At 41.0% G+C, this 16,510-nt stretch overlaps 1 protein-coding gene and 1 pseudogene across 4 annotated transcripts in view; one reads left to right on the top strand and one right to left on the bottom strand.

Moving 5' to 3' along the window:
- Window positions 1–16,510, bottom strand: part of LOC101280361 (cytochrome c oxidase assembly protein COX18, mitochondrial) — a 90,056-nt gene that overhangs the window by 66,398 nt on the left and 7,148 nt on the right. For 3 of the 4 annotated variants that reach the window (XM_004283563.4, XM_049709601.1, XM_049709600.1), the window contains exon 6: window positions 9,901–13,011. In XM_004283563.4, coding sequence (XP_004283611.2) covers window positions 12,838–13,011 — 174 coding nt within the window. In that variant the 3' untranslated portion in view covers window positions 9,901–12,837. Of the gene's footprint in view, window positions 1–9,442; window positions 9,552–9,900; window positions 13,012–16,510 lie in introns of those variants that run through there. The other variant, XR_007477306.1, reaches the window with a different exon arrangement.
- LOC101280618 (heterogeneous nuclear ribonucleoprotein A1-like) lies at window positions 15,403–16,484 on the top strand (annotated as a pseudogene).

The raw sequence follows: 16,510 nt of genomic DNA, 5'->3' as shown, positions 1-16,510 counted from the left end.
TGCTGCGGAGCAACTAAGCCCGTGCGCCACAACTACTGAGCCTGCGCTCTAGAGTCCATGCTCTGCAACAAGAGAAGCCACCACAATGAGAAGCCCACGCCCCACAACGAAGAGTAGCCCCCGCTCGCTGCAGCTAGAGAAAGCCCACATGCAGCAACGAAGACCCAATGCAGCCAAAAATAATTTATTAATAAATAAATAAAAATAAAGCAGTAGACCATCTCAAAAAGGCGAATCTGAAACTTCATGGTACTCGTCAATTGTACTGTATCTACTGTATCCCTGTCAAATATGTGGGGCACCTGTTATCTCAGCCAAAAGCAAACACAAAATCCCTTGGAAGACTTGCTCAAACACTGGCCCTGTCTCATGCACTTTAGAGAACTAGAGACCTTATACCTGGGAGTTATCAGTGGGCTGTTGTTGTTTTTTAAGGATTTGGATTTCCAATTCCTCTCACTATTTTGACTTGAGGCTACACTTTCACTAGGTTACCACCTTGTCTTCTCTCTCCTCTGATGACCCCCAGCAGTCTTGGGCACTGAGAGAGGAGTGGAGTCATTCTATCCTGGTCCCACTGGGAGAAGAAGCCAGCAGGCAAGCATTCTATGCATAAGTAGATTGACTTCTCAGTGTCACTGTACCAACATCTGACCTACATATGACACACTCACATCTGTTTGGAAGGCTTAGGGGCAGTGCAATATAAGATGATTCCAGAGAACAAAAGAACAGGAACAGCTGGTTGCCTTTGCTAGTTGAGGGACTATGGAATTACAGAGCTTTGTACTCCACTTACAAACCAGAATTTTTAGGGAATTCCCTGGTGGTCCAGTAGTTAGGACCTCTTGCTTCCACTGCCATGGGCCCAAGTTCAATCCCTAGTTGGTGAATCAAGATTTTGTAAGACACGTGGTACAGCCAAAAAAAAAAAAAAACAAAGTACAAACTAGAATCTTTAGCACTGGAATGGGCTATTAGATATAAATTTACAGAATGAAGAGGTACCATTTCAAGTGTGAGCTCATAATTACTCCCTTATCTTCCTATTCTGTGTAAACTGGATGCTTCCCAGGACTACTGTAAGGTGGTATTCTCAAACTATGATTTCAGCATCTATTTTCAGTCTGGGGTAACCATGGAGATTCATGTGTCCCACCAGCAAGGGCATCAGAACAGTACGGAATACTGGAGGAGAGAGAAAGTGGCGAGTAGACAGGTACCCGACAACCCACGCCTCTGTACCTGGGCACGTATAAAGCCCTAAATCATATAAACCTAACCCTACTGTATCTCAGATGGAGGTTGAGGACTGGTGAAAGTCTGTCTGGAACATCTGCAGCTTCAGATGGGGTGAAGGGAGAACTGAGTCCTACTTGTGAGGATGAAATGGGAATAAAAGCATTCTTGAAAAAAATGGCTGTGGGTGCAGCTGGCACCTCCTCAGAAATGCTGCCCATGGGAGGCTGAGGTCTATGCATCTTAACCTTGTACACCTGGGGAACAGAGGCACCCCGAGAGCTCATGTAGAAATGCTTCTTCTCCAGGACAAAGAGAGCTGAGTGTCTTGACTAAAATGTGACTCTGGTGGCCAGTGCATTCATTTGAGCACATTACCCACCACAGTGGGCTATCCAGGATAATTTTAATGAACAAACTCACAGAATTCATACCCATAAAGCTTTTTCATAAAATCAGAGAGTAATATCTGTATACACACTTTTGTTGGTGGATCAATCACTTTACTTCCTACCCTCAAGAAGGCCAAATTCTAGCCTAGACATTATGGGGAAAAATATCTCTGCTTTACTCTATGTGGTCAAGGGGGAAAGACTGAGAGGTGGTTACTAAAGAAATGTCTCATTTGGCAGGGCTTTTTAAAAAAAATGTCTATTCCCTTTTATCCTCAGAAAACCCCCAATCCTGAGAATTTTAATAGAACTTCCATCGACAAGGAACGTGAGCCACTCTGCATATAGAAAATAACAATGGAGCCAATGTGTGGGTTGCCACGCCTACAAGACCACCAGGAATTACCAGCTGCATGATGGACTCACCTTTTTTGATTTCTGAATATGTGCCCTGCTTCCATTAAACAATTTTAGGGTAAGTGACAAGGTGTCAGAGCTGTCAAGCTGGAGCTGAGTTGGGGGAATGAACATCTTACCCCTTGGGCAGTTCAGCACATCACTGACATACAGAAAAGACAAGTTACTCATGTGCAGCAACAGGAATGGCAAGCCAGATATTGGTTCCAGAAATGTCACTTGTGCATTCCAGACATATAAACAACTGACTACTGGAAGCTTATCATATGTAGTGGTGGACCAGTTAGGTTCCCTGAGGTGGATGATGTCAGAGACCATGGTCAGGATTATCTTGGTAAGGCATTTTAGTAAGCTCCTGCCCACAGGAAGATGGTAGGGAGAAAACACACCCTGCCCAAGGCACTGACATTAACGTCCAAGACACAACCTGGAGGGATTACTCTAAATACTGTCAGAAAGTGACCCTGCTCTCCCCACCACCATCTAAAAGAAACAGGGGGCTACAGATAGGAACAAAAAGGGAGATGATGGGAGATGGAGTGACTCCTTAGATCTAGATAGTGCAGTGGCAACATGGAAGACAGAGGAGTACATTCATCTCCACAGATCTTGATTTAGAAGTGGTAGTGCTTAATACAATCCTACCTTAAGAAACAGGAAACATCTCGAATAAACAACCTAACCTTGCACCTAAAGCAATTAGAGAAAGAAGAACAAAAAAACCCCAAAGTTAGCAGAAGGAAAGAAATCATAAAAATCAGATCAGAAATAAATGAAAAAGAAATGAAAGAAACGATAGCAAAGATCAATAAAACTAAAAGCTGGTTCTTTGAAAGGATAAACAAAATTGATAAACCATTAGCCAGACTCATCAAGAAAAAAAGGGAGAAGACTCAAATCAATAGAATTAGAAATGAAAAAGGAGAAGTAACAGCTGACACTGCAGAAATACAAAAGATCATGAGAGATTACTACAAGCAACTCTATGCCAATAAAATGGACAACCTGGAAGAAATGGACAAATTCTTAGAAAGGCACAACCTGCCATGACTGAATCAGGAAGAAATAGAAAATATGAACAGACCAATCACAAGCACTGAAATTGAAACTGTGATTAAAAATCTTCCAACAAGCAAAAGCCCAGGACCAGATGGCTTCACAGGCGAATTCTATCAAACATTTAGAGAAGAGCTATCACCTATCCTTCTCAAACTCTTCCAAAATATAGCAGAGGGAGGAACACTCCCAAACTCATTCTACGAGGCCACCATCACCCTGATACCAAAACCAGACAAGGATGTCACAAAGAAAGAAAACTACAGGCCAATATCACTGATGAACATAGATGCAAAAATCCTCAACAAAATACTAGCAAACAGAATCCAACAGCACATTAAACGGATCATACACCATGATCAAGTGGGGTTTATTCCAGGAATGCAAGGATTCTTCAATATACGCAAATCAATCAACGTGATACACCATATTAACAAATTGAAGGAGAAAAACCATATGATCATCTCAATAGATGCAGAGAAAGCTTTTGACAAAATTCAACACCCATTTATGATAAAAACCCTGCAGAAAGTAGGCATAGAGGGAACTTTCCTCAACATAATAAAGGCCATATATGACAAACCCACAGCCAACATCGTCCTCAATGGTGAAAAACTGAAAGCATTTCCACTAAGATCAGGAACAAGACAAGGTTGCCCACTCTCACCACTCTTATTCAACATAGTTTCAGAAGTTTTAGCCACAGCAATCAGAGAAGAAAAGGAAATAAAAGGAATCCAAATCGGAAAAGAAGAAGTAAAGCTGTCACTCTTTGCAGATGACATGATACTATACATAGAGAATCCTAAAGATGCTACCAGAAAGCTACTAAAGCTAATCAATGAATTTGGTAAAGTAGCAGGATACAAAATTAATGCACAGAAATCTCTGGCATTCCTATACACTAATGATGAAAAATCTGAAAGTGAAATCAAGAAAACACTCCCATTTACCAGTGCAACAAAAAGAATAAAATATCTAGGAATAAACCTACCTAAGGAGACAAAAGACCTGTATGCAGAAAATTATAAGACACTGATGAAAGAAATTAAAGATGATACAAATAGATGGAGAGATATACCATGTTCTTGGATTGGAAGAATCAACATTGTGAAAATGACTCTACTACCCAAAGCAATCTACAGATTCAATGCAATCCCTATCAAACTACCACTGGCATTTTTCACAGAACTAGAACAAAAAATTTCACAATTTGTATGGAAACACAAAAGACCCCGAATAGCCAAAGCAATCTTGAGAACGAAAAACGGAGTTGGAGGAATCAGGCTTCCTGACTTCAGACTATACTACAAAGCTACAGTAATCAAGACAGTATGGTACTGGCACAAAAACAGAAAGATAGATCAATGGAACAGGATAGAAAGCCCAGAGATAAACCCACGCACATATGGTCACCTTATCTTTGACAAAGGAGGCAGGAATGTACAGTGGAGAAAGGACAGCCTCTTCAATAAGTGGTGCTGGGAAAACTGGACAGCTACATGTAAAAGTATGAGATTAGATCACTCCCTAACACCATACACAAAAATAAGCTCAAAATGGATTAAAGACCTAAATGTAAGGCCAGAAACTATCAAACTCTTAGAGGAAAATATAGGCAGGACACTCTGTGACATAAATCACAGCAAGGTCCTTTTTGACCCACCTCCTAGAGAAATGGAAATAAAAACAAAAGTAAACAAATGGGACCTAATGAAACTTAAAAGCTTTTGCGCAGCAAAGGAAACCATAAAGAAGACCAAAAGACAACCCTCAGAATGGGAGAAAATATTTGCAAATGAAGCAACTGACAAGGGATTAATCTCCAAAATTTATAAGCAGCTCATGCAGCTTAATAACAAAAAAACAAACAACCCAATCCAAAAATGGGCAGAAGACCTAATAGACATTTCTCCAAAGAAGATATACAGAGTGCCAACAAACACATGAAAGAATGCTCAACATCACTAATCATTAGAGAAACGCAAATCAAAACTACAATGAGATATCATCTCACACCAGTCAGAATGGCCATCATCAAAAAATCTAGAAACAATAAATGCTGGAGAGGGTGTGGAGAAAAGGGAACCCTCTTACACTGTTGGTGGGAATGTAAATTGATACAGCCACTGTGGAGAACAGTATGGAGGTTCCTTAAAAAACTACAAATAGAACTACCATATGACCCAGCAATCCCACTACTGGGCATATACCCTGAGAAAACCATAATTCAAAAAGAGTCATGTACCAAAATGTTCATTGCAGCTCTATTTACAATAGCCCAGAGATGGAAACAACCTAAGTGTCCATCATCGGATGAATGGATAAAGAAGATGTGGCACATATATACAATGGAATATTACTCAGCCATAAAAAGAAACGAAATTGAGCTATTTGTAATGAGGTGGATAGACCTAGAGTCTGTCATACAGAGTGATGTCAGTCAGAAAGAGAGAGACAAATTCCGTATGCTAACACATATATATGGAATTTAAGAAAAAAAAATGTCATTAAAAACCTAGGGGTGAAACAGGAATAGACACAGACTTACTAGAGAATGGACTTGAGGCTATGGGGAGGGGGAAGGGTAAATGGTGACAATGCGAGAGAGAGGCATGGACATATATACACTACCAAACGTAAGGTAGATAGCTAGTGGGAAGCAGCCGCATAGCACAGGGAGATCAGCTCGGTGCTTTGTGACCGCCTGGAGGGGTGGGATAGGGAGGGTGGGAGGGAGGGAGAGGCACGTGGGAAGAGATATGGGAACATATGTATATATATAACTGATTCATTTTGTTGTGAAGCTGAAACTAACATACCATTGTAAAGCAATTATACTCCAATAAAGATGAAAAAAAAAAAAAAGAAGTGGTAGTGCTTAGACATGAGAAACAAGGTCAAAAAATGTGCCTAAATTAAGGATCTTGAGATGGGAAGATAATCCTGGATTATCAGAGCAGCCCAATATAATTACAAGAGTCCTTGTAAGAGGGAGGCAGGAGAGTCATAGTGAAAGAAAGAGATAAGACAAGAGAGAGAGACTGGGTGTGTGTGAAACTAGAGTCTCTCCTAGAGCCTCCAGAAGGAACGCAGCCCTGTGGATCCATTTCAGACATCTGACCCCCAGAGTTGTAAGATAATAAATGTGGTTTTTTTTGTTTGTTTTTGTGTGTGTGTGTGTTTTGTTTTAAGTCACTAAGTTTGTGGTAATTCACTACAGCAGCAACAGGAAAATAACACGTGGCTTGAACTTCAAAATTTGGAATTGTGGCTAACTGCTCCATCTCTTAAGGTGGTGGAGTCTATGAGATCTCTCAATCCCAGCTTCTTTTTGCCAGAGGAACCAACCACAAGATCAGAGGGTTGAAATGGAAACTTTCAGCCCCATCCCTTGACCTCTCAGGTGGGGAAAGGGGCTGGAGACCGAATCCAATCACCAATGACCAATGATGTAATCACTATTGCCTACGTAATGAAGCCTGCAGAGTATAGGAGCTCTTTGTGCCCAGCCCTATACATTGACCCAGGCAATCCTTCCATTTAGCTGTTCCTGAGTTGCATCCTTTATAATAAATGGATAATAGTTAAATGCCTTCCTAAGTTTTGTGAACTGTTCTAGCAAATTATCAAACCCAAGGAAAGGGTTATGGGAACCCCAGATTTGCAACCAAGTCGGGCAGAGGTTGTAGGTAATACTTCAGATTGGTGTCTGAAGTGGGGGGCGGGGACAGAGGGCAGTCTTGTGGGACTGTGCAATCTGTACTGACTCTGTAAGCAGATAAGGTAGGGGGTGAACCAGGCATGGCTTCCTTGATGTGAGAGAAGCCATTTTTGCCCTAAGCCATTTTGTGATCTAAGCCTGCCTAGGATGCTTGCCCTTGAATAGGTCTCTATAATCAATGATCATAAGGGAATGCAGGAACAAAGGAAATGCAGTCAAGAAACAACAGTTCAGAGATGAGAGTTCTAGTTCCTCCTCAAGGGATACACATAACAATCTGATACATTATCTTTGAGTTCTGAAAGCACTAAGGCCCCCACCCAGGTGGAGGATGGTAACTACACACTGAGACCTCAGATAGGTCAGAACCTAAGGAATGATGATGTTAACCTTTTCTGACCCTTGGGAACTTGGACTCTGTTGACTTTTGCCCCAATTCTGTGCTGAATTCTCCTCTGCTCTAGCCCCTTCCTGAATGTGCACATATCCTTAGCTTAAAACTTCCCCAATTTTGCAGTTCGGGGAGACATTCCTTTTGGAAAATCCCCCGTGTCCTCCTTACTTGCTGCAAGTTATAAATCCTTTCTTCTCCTGATCTTTGGCTTGTTTGTGTCTCTTGGCTGGACACCCACCAAGAGGCAAACCCAGTTTTCAGGTGAAAACTCCAGGTAGTATCAGAACTGAACTAAATTGTAGGACACTCAGTTGGTGCCTGCAAAGAACTGGAGAACTGCCTGGTATGGAGAACACACACACACATTTGGTGGCCAGAAGGGTTCTGTGGGTAGTGTATAGAGGAAACAGAATTTTCCATTAGTTGTGAGTTTTTCTTTCAAATCCATTCTGCTGTGATGAGATATTCCACTTTAAATTTTCTACTTTTTCTGACCATCGCTTTCCTGCAAGTTGGGAATATCATGATGTCTGGAAATGTCAACATACATCGTGTTCTTTCAGCACAGCGATAGTGTCACTGCATAATAAACACAATGTTTTGCCATCTAATTCAATAACAAAATAATCCATACTCTACTGTGCTTTAAAAGTATGACATATAAAATCCACTTTTCTTATTTTGACTGGATATGAACTGGTAATAAAAAATAAAATGTCGCAGTAGGGCAGTACACACGAAATGCTGTGGAGTTATAACCGCATCACCAAGATCTGTGTGCTGAGCACAGTATGAAGCACTGTGACATAAAATCTGTCACAACCACTCAGCTCTGCAGTTGAAGCATGAAAGCCACAGATAATACATAAACAAACATGGCTGTGCACCAGCAAAACACTGAAATGTGAACTTCACATAATTTTTATGTGTCACAAAATATTATCTTTTCATTCTTTTTCAATCATATAAGAATGTAAAAACTACTGTTGGCTTTCAGGCTGTACAAAAAAGGGCCGTGAGCTAGATTTGTGGCCCATTGGTCCTCAATTTAAGGATGCCTGATTTAAACCACCATATGACTATAAAACTGTGCGGCATAGGCTGAAATACATTCAATTCTCATTATTCACGGTAGTTTTGTTCTATAAAGCCACCCATCACTCCTAGAGGAAATTCAGAGTTAGGCTCCTTCAAGCTTTTGGTCACAACAACCAATTTCATCAACCAATCAAGACATAATCACGTCCTATGTGTGTTTCTGTTTAAAGACATCTTATTTAATATATATTGTTGATTCATTAACAGTGAACTCATGGCCAGTAGCACTGTAACTCACACTGGAAAAAGGCTTACCTAACACATATTTTCTCTGTGAGGACATCACAGTCTTCTTGTACTTAGTGCTCGGGGGCCACCTTAAACAGAGAAATCATCACCAAAAAGTGTAAAAATGAGAAAAACATGCCACTAAATAGACCACAAGAAGGACACGTTTACAGTATGAGAGCTGAAACAAAACGCAGTGTCACTTGATTTGACTGCTGCTGGGAATGTGTGCACTGGTCTCAAATTTTTTGCTGCTCTGAGCGTGCAGCCACATGTCTGCTAGTAACAGCAAAAATATCACAAGCGGGCTTCCCAGGTGGCGCAGTGGTTGGGAGTCCGCCTGCCGATGCAGGGGGCACGGGTTCGTGCCCCAGTCCGGGAGGATCCCGCCGCACGCCGCGGAGCGGCTGGGCCCATGAGCCATGGCCGCTGAGCCTGCGCGTCCGGAGCCTGTGCCCCGCAACGGGAGAGGCCACAGCGGTGAGAGGCCCGCGTACCGCAAAAAAAAAAAATATCACGAGCATTTTACAAATAAATTTTAGTGAGTAGGTGAATTCACAAATATGAAACTGTGAATGAGGATTGACTGTATTTTAAAGTAAAGTAACACACTGTGATGTAGATAGGTGAGAGTTAAAGGAAGAAAATATTTCATTTTAAAATCTCTACTTGGTTGTGACTGTAATTTTAAATGGGAATTTCTGGTTTTCACTTGTATCCCAAAATGGAACATCTGTATTTGAAAACTCATATAAGCACAACTGAAGCTTCTATAAGGAAACCACAAAAGGAGAGTTTCCTACCTATAGCAACACATGGGACACATTATGAATAACATGGAATAAGCAGCTGTTAATTCTCAGATACAGAATTCATATTTTTAATACTCCTTACCCTCAGAAGCATCCATCACTCACAGAAAAGCCAGGAAGTTTGAGGTTATAATTAGAAGAAATTCCTCAAATTATCAATTGTACTACCGTTGGAACATGCAGAAATGCAGCTGCAATGAAAGGGAGATAGTTAGGTATATTTCATATTCCAGTTTTAAGTTTTCCCGGAGAGCTACAATTTAGCCAGAAGACAAAAACCAAAGCTAAATTAAATACAATGCTGCCTTTTCAACTAAGGAAAAACAAATATAACTGCCACATCAGTGACACAACGGAAGAGGAGCATGACCGTAAAATTTTCTCAAAATAGAAAAGATAGAAATGGGGCATTTTCCCCACAGGTTTCTTTTTCAAGTAATTCTTGGCCCTCTGGAGTCTAGCAGGGACTTTCAAGGATAGAAATTTCTTTTTTGTTGCCGTAGACAGAAAAACTCATTAACAGTGGCTGCTTTTTTTCAAAAAATTAATTATTTATTTATTTTTGGCTGCACTGGATCTTCGTTGCTGCGCACAGGCTTTCGCTAGCTGCGTTGAGCGGGGTCTACTGTTCGTTGTGATGCACAGGCTTCTCATTGCGGTGGCTTCTCTTGTTGTGGAGCACGGGCTCTAGGCATGCGGGCTTCAGTAGTTGTGGCTCGCGGGCCCTAAGTTGTGGCGCACAGGCTTAGCTGCTCCGCAGCATGTGGGATCTTCCCGGACCAGGGCTCAAACCCGTGTCCCCTGCACTGGCAGGTGGATTCTTAACCACTGCGCCGCCAGGGAAGCCGGGCTGCTTTCTTAAAGCATTTATTTTGATTTTAAGGTCTTTCCATCAAGGTTTTTGTTCTCAAACACCCGGAAGTCCTCATTTTACAGAAGAAAATCAGCAGTGTAGGCCTAGGCAATTAAAGGTAAAACTATCTTGCAAAACTTACGTAAAAACTGGGCAGTCAAGAAGGTAGTCAGTGAGAATACAAGGGAACAGGGTTCTCTTGTTACATATTCCTTTGGGACAGTTGTGTCGGATCTCTCTCATGTTCAAGTTACAGCAAAGCAAAAGTTACTGCTCTAAGAACTAGGCAAGGCTTCTGTGTAAAAGTGCTTTCTTGGTTTAATCTCTTCTGCTGCCATTCCTCAGCTGGTATTTTTTTTTCTTTTTTTTGTGGTAACTGCCAGGCCTTGTGGTTCCTATGGACAGGAATCAACCAGGATCAAAGTGCTTTTATGTACAGCTCTGTCAACAGAAAAATTCATCAACAGTTTAAGGAAAAAAATGCAAAAATTTCAAGCCAATTTGAGGATTATATTCTGAGAGGTAGACTTTCAGAAAGCTCTGGGGACTGTTCTGCCAATTAGGGGTCAAAGCACAGTTATGTACGTTTTTGAGACAAAGGGTTTATGTCATACGACATATTATTAACAGTTTACACAATCCAGACCTACAGGTACAAAGCAAACAGTGGGTCATGAGTCATCATGGTCCCTTACAAGAAGGAAGGTTATCTCCTAAGAGTCAGTGTCCCTTAATGAGATTAAGGAATGTCATCTCCTAAAGAGCTCTGGTTAATGCAGATGCACAATACCTGCTAAAGGGGAGGGAGGAGGCCCAAAGGGACAAAGAAAAAATTTATGTTTAAACTTTTCTCATCTTGCCGTAAAACATGAATTTTATTTCATCAGTTCTTAACTGAGATTGTGGAAGGTCTTAGGTGAAACAGATATGAAGGCTAGGCTTTCTGAGTATACCGGTGGAGAACTGTGGGGAGGACCCTCTTTTGTAGGACCTCAGGGGCAATCCCTAAATCTCTCTCTTAAAAGAAAAATTTGAAAGAGATATATCTTATAATATCAAATACATTCAATAGCATCTTCCTCCTGGTGCATAAGCAGCATAAAGATTTTGTTAACAGCATCCACAGAAAACAAATATACCAGTAAACATCATTATATATTTTACCTGACAATAAGAGTTCCAAAACAGCAATGCAATATTAACAAGAGCAATACAATTACCAAATAAAGTTCAAAGTTTTCTAATAGTCCCTTTTACTTTGAAACTGTATTCCACAAACGACTACAGTCAAGTTAATATGTTCAAGAGTCACAGAATCATTCCCTGTGGCTATGTTAGTCCTTATCTAATGAAGTCTGGTTCAGCTGTTTGTTGGGATTCTAGCTGCTGACAGTTTGAAGCTCTTAATGGTTGTGGCTTTGGGGCTAGGAAGACAGAAGGGTCTACTGTACTTTGAGATGACAGGAAAGACTCAAACAGCTCTGTCTCCAGAATTCTGCACAACAAGCTTATTTCACAATTATGTGATCTACCTATATTCTCTAATGACTGAATACACAATGTTCATATGCATGCTCTCTGGCTGAATGAGATGATTCTTCACCTACTATTTAATTTCTAGTAATAGTGTAACTAATGTAACTTCATGTATTCAGTCATTATTTTTAAAACTTGCTAAATACTATCCTGATCTTTTGAGCTTTTAAAATTTACTTTGATCCTTTTTTCCAAGCTATGAAATTAAGAATTTTGTAAAATATAAGATCCTCAGACCAATTTAATGTTATGCATTATCATACCAAGGTGTACAGGTCTAAAGGAGTCTCCCAATTAGCATAACCTTGACCCTAGTACCAGTTTTTCACTTTCTTAAAGGATTATCCGAGATATTGGGTTCCTTCATATTCTATATGATTAGCTTAAGATTTTCTACTTTGGGCTCTAGCAGTACTTAGTTCTATGCTCTGTATTCTAGACTCCTTAAATTACAGAGAAAGGAAATGTACAATTTTTGTATTCCTTCAGAGCAAGGTTGAGAAGCAACACTACCTACCCTATTAGGTACTTTCTTACATGCGTGGACTACTCCACTGCATGTACCTCAAGTCCTTTTCATTTTAAAATCACACATTAACTCATCATCGATGTATGTTCCATTAGAATAATACTTATTAACCAGGAATTACCAGAAGGGGGGTCAATAAAGGCCTCCATGTTGTGAGTTCCAGGACTTTTCTGAAGAGAAAACCATGGCTTTATTAAATGATCAACCGGGTCTATGATCCTCCACACCCTCAAAATTTTAAAAATCACTTCACTGGATTCTTTTATTTTATAAAACTTCTCTAGTCCTGTTCTCCAAAGTTCTAGCACCTCTCGCAAGTTGTAATTTTATAAACAGGGCCCGACACTTTGATCCCACTTTTATATAACTGAACATACTACATTTTTAGCACTTAAAAGATTTTAAGTACTATCAAATATATCTGGATTATATCTTAATCCACAGTACTTCACAGAGCTCATGATTTTAAAAAGCAAATTAAACCATATCTGAATTTCTAAATCTTCTAAATACATTAACAGTGAAACTTGTAATTGTTTCAAAATCACTAGAAAGTATGTCATTTTCTTGAAATAAACTTGGCGTAAAAGGCAGCAAAGAGGTCTTTATAAGGAGTGTCTGAATCTGACTTGGTCAACGGTATTCGACAAAGTTGGCGAAATCTAGGAGAACGCAGCAGCAAGTTCTGTGAAAGGCCCATGAGGCTGGAGCATAACCAGTAGAGAACAATCGACTGTAAAGAGAAGAAAGGACATGAAAGTTAGCATCTCTCCATTCTCCAAGGACACCAAGGTCTAGAAATAGGTAGGCAATAAAAAAAAAAATTACAATCTCTGTAAATGTAAGTACACCAGGACTGACCAAGACTTTCAGTAGCTATTAGATACCTGTGACAGATCAGATAGGTAGGTAAGAAAGTTGAAAGGAAGACTCAAAAGCAAAAAGAAACAAAAAGGAGAGGTATTCATGACAGAAAGTGGATGACAGAGAACAGCTCCCAAGCAGAGGTCCAAGAGAGATCTCACCTCCATCTCTGGCAGTTAAGCATACTTTTTCCCCACCAAGAGTCTCGACAGGCTGCTAAACTGAAGGTACGCTACTGGGGGCACAGCCATTTATCATGGCAAACTTAGCTCCCCTAGACCTATATACAGTCACCTATCTTCCAAATTTTTCCCACCAACCAGTTTCTAAGTGTAGTCAGGACTGCATTATCTTTGCCTTTTCCTGAGACAAAGAGTCTCAGTATTATCTTCAACTTTCTTTTTTACTACCATTCAGATTGACTATTTAGGTCAAAGACTAAGTTCTGCGGCCTCTCAAAACATTCCCATACATACATACATACATCTTTCCCAAACCTTTCTTTGGCATCAGAAGGTAATCAGTCCCCAGAGGCAAGACCACGTGATGGTTGAATCCAGGTCCTGGAGTCAAACTGCCTGAGTTTGAAATCTATTTATCTAACTTTGGGTACATTATTTTTCTTGTTTCAGTTTTCTCTTCTATAAAATGGGGACAGAACTGTACCCACCTCAAAGAGATGCTGTGAGGAATAAATGAGAAAATTTAGGTAGAGTGGTAAGCACAGTAATGTCACCCATATTAAGCACTTGCATTTGTTCCAGAGCAAGTTTTTAAGGGCAGTAAGCAATACATCCTTAAAGGCAGGTTAGCACAGTAGTTAAGAGTAAGAGCCAAACTGCCTGGATGTGTGTTAGACTCTGCCACTTAAAAGATGAGTAACCTTGATGAGTTACTTAACCTCTCTGTGCCTCAGTTTCCTCAGCAGTAAAGTAGAGATTATAATAGCTCCTACTTCAGTGCACTGTTGGGAGAACTATGTATACTAATATATGTAAATGATTTTAAAAAGGGCCTGGTACAATGTTAATGTTGAATAAATATTAACTACCATCATCATCAAACTTATCCATGAAGCGAACAGTATCCTGAGCCTCAACTACGTCAGACTAAAAACTGCCTACTAAGTATCATTCTTCTTCCTTAGTAAGAAAAATACTAATTTTCAGCAGGGTATACTGCCATCTAAACAAAAGAAAAAGAAGACTATCCTTCCCAACCTCTTCTGCAGTTAGGTACAGCCACATATTTAAGATGGAAGCTCAGTGTTTGGTGGGGCACCTGGCCAGGGTCCTGAAAGGGGCTGACTGTGCTTGAGGAACCTTTTTACTATTCTCGCAAGGTAACAAGCTCCAGTGGCCATCGTGACTATCCTGCGGCCTTCAAGACCATTACAGGCTGTGGATGATGCAGCACTGAGAGAGAAGCAGGCTGCCTTTCTCAAGTCTTCACAGGGACGCTCCATCAGCTCTACACTGAATTACCTAATTCAGAATTTCCTGTATTTGAGAGAATGGATTTTTGGGTACTTAAGACACTGTTTTTCAGGGCTTCCCTGGTGGCGCAGTGGTTAAGAATCTACCTGCCAGTGCAGGGCACCTGGGTTCGAGCCCTGGTCCGGGAAGATCCCACATGCCGGGAAGCAACTAAGCCCGCGAGCCACAACTACTGAGCCCGCACGCCTACAGCCCATGCTCCACAACAAGAGAAGCCACTGCAGTCACAATGAGAAGTCTGCGCATCGCAACGAAGAGTAGCCCCCGCTCGCTGCAACTAGAGAAAGCCCGCCCACAGAAACAAAGACCCAACACAGACAAAAATAAATAAGATAAAATAAATAAGTAAAAAAAAAAAAAAAAGCTTAAAAAAAAAGACACTGTTTTTCAGATCTCTGTTACTCACTTTGAATCCAACCTCTCACTACAACTTTACTGCTCCTATTTCACTTGATCTGGGGGTTTCCTCAGTTATAACAGGTATTATTTCTCCTTAGAAATGTAGTGAGTTTGTATTGTTCTGTTTTTACAGAGTATTTTATAATAATATTATTATTACATGAAAAGTACTATAATAGACACTTGTCATTTCACTAATTCTCACAGACATTATGGTGTCTATTTTAGAAACAAGGAAACTTATTTTACACAGGATTAATGATGGTACTATGTCTAAGTGACAGCTTAAAAACATTTAACATTTAATTGAGCCCATGGACACCGCCAAGTAAGCGTCGTTGAAGTCTCCCCCATCTACTGCCATCATGTGTAAGTCGGAGTCTCCCAAAGAGCCCGAACATCTGCAGAAGCTCTTCATCGGAGGTTTGAGCTTTGAGCTTTGAAACAACCGATTAGAGTCTGGGGAGCCATTTTCAACAAAGGGGAATGCTCACAGACTGTGTGGTAACGAGGGATCCAAACACCAAGCGCTCCAGAGGCTTCGGGTTTGTCATGTATGCCACTGTGGAGGAGGCGGATGCGGCCATGAAGGCAAGGCCACACAAGGTGGATGGGAGAGTTGGGGAACCAAAGAGGGCCGTCTCAAGAGAAGATTCTCAAAGACCTGGTGCCCACTTAACTGTGAAAAAGATTTTTGTTGGTGGCATTAAAGAAGACACTGAAGAACATCACCTAAGAGATTATTCTGAACAGTATGGGAAAACTGAAGTGATTGAAACCATGACTAACCAAGGCAGCGGCAACAACAGAGACTACTTTTCATAACCTTTGGTGACCATGACCCCACAGACAAGACTGTCATTCAGAAACACCACATTGTGAATGGCCACAACTGTGAAGTAAGGAAAGCCCTATCTCAGCAAGAGATGGCTAGTGCTTCATTCAGCCAAAGAGGTCGAAGTGGTTCTGGAAACTTTGGTGGTGGTCGTGGCGGTGGTTTTGGTGGGAATGACAACTTTGGTGGTGGAGGAAACTTCAGTGGTCGAGATGCCTTTGGTGGCAGCCATGGTGGTGGTGGCTATGGTGGCAGTGGGGATGGCTATAATGGATTTGGTAAAGACGGAAGCAATTTCAGAGGTGGCAGAAGCTACAATGATTTTGGCATTTACAACAGTCAATCTTCAAATTCTGGACTGATGAAAGGAGGAAACTTTGGAGGCAAAAGTTCTCGCCTCTATGGTGGTGGAGGCCAATACTTTGTCAAACGATAAAACCAAGGTGGCTATGGTGGCTCCAGCAGCAGCAGGAGCTATGGCAGTGGCAGAAGGTTTTAATTACTGCCAGGAAACAAAGCTTAGCAGGAGAGGAGAGCCAGAGAAGTGACAGGGAAGCTACAGGGTACAACAGATTTGTGAGCTCAGCCAAGCACAGTGGTAGCAGGGCCTAGATGCTACAAAGAAGACATGTTTTAGA

This window comes from Orcinus orca, chromosome 4, assembly GCF_937001465.1.
Source record: "Orcinus orca chromosome 4, mOrcOrc1.1, whole genome shotgun sequence".
NCBI classification, from domain to species: Eukaryota; Metazoa; Chordata; class Mammalia; order Artiodactyla; family Delphinidae; genus Orcinus; species Orcinus orca.
Note: the sequence above shows the minus strand (reverse complement) of the source record. Positions and strands in the feature narration are given on the sequence as shown.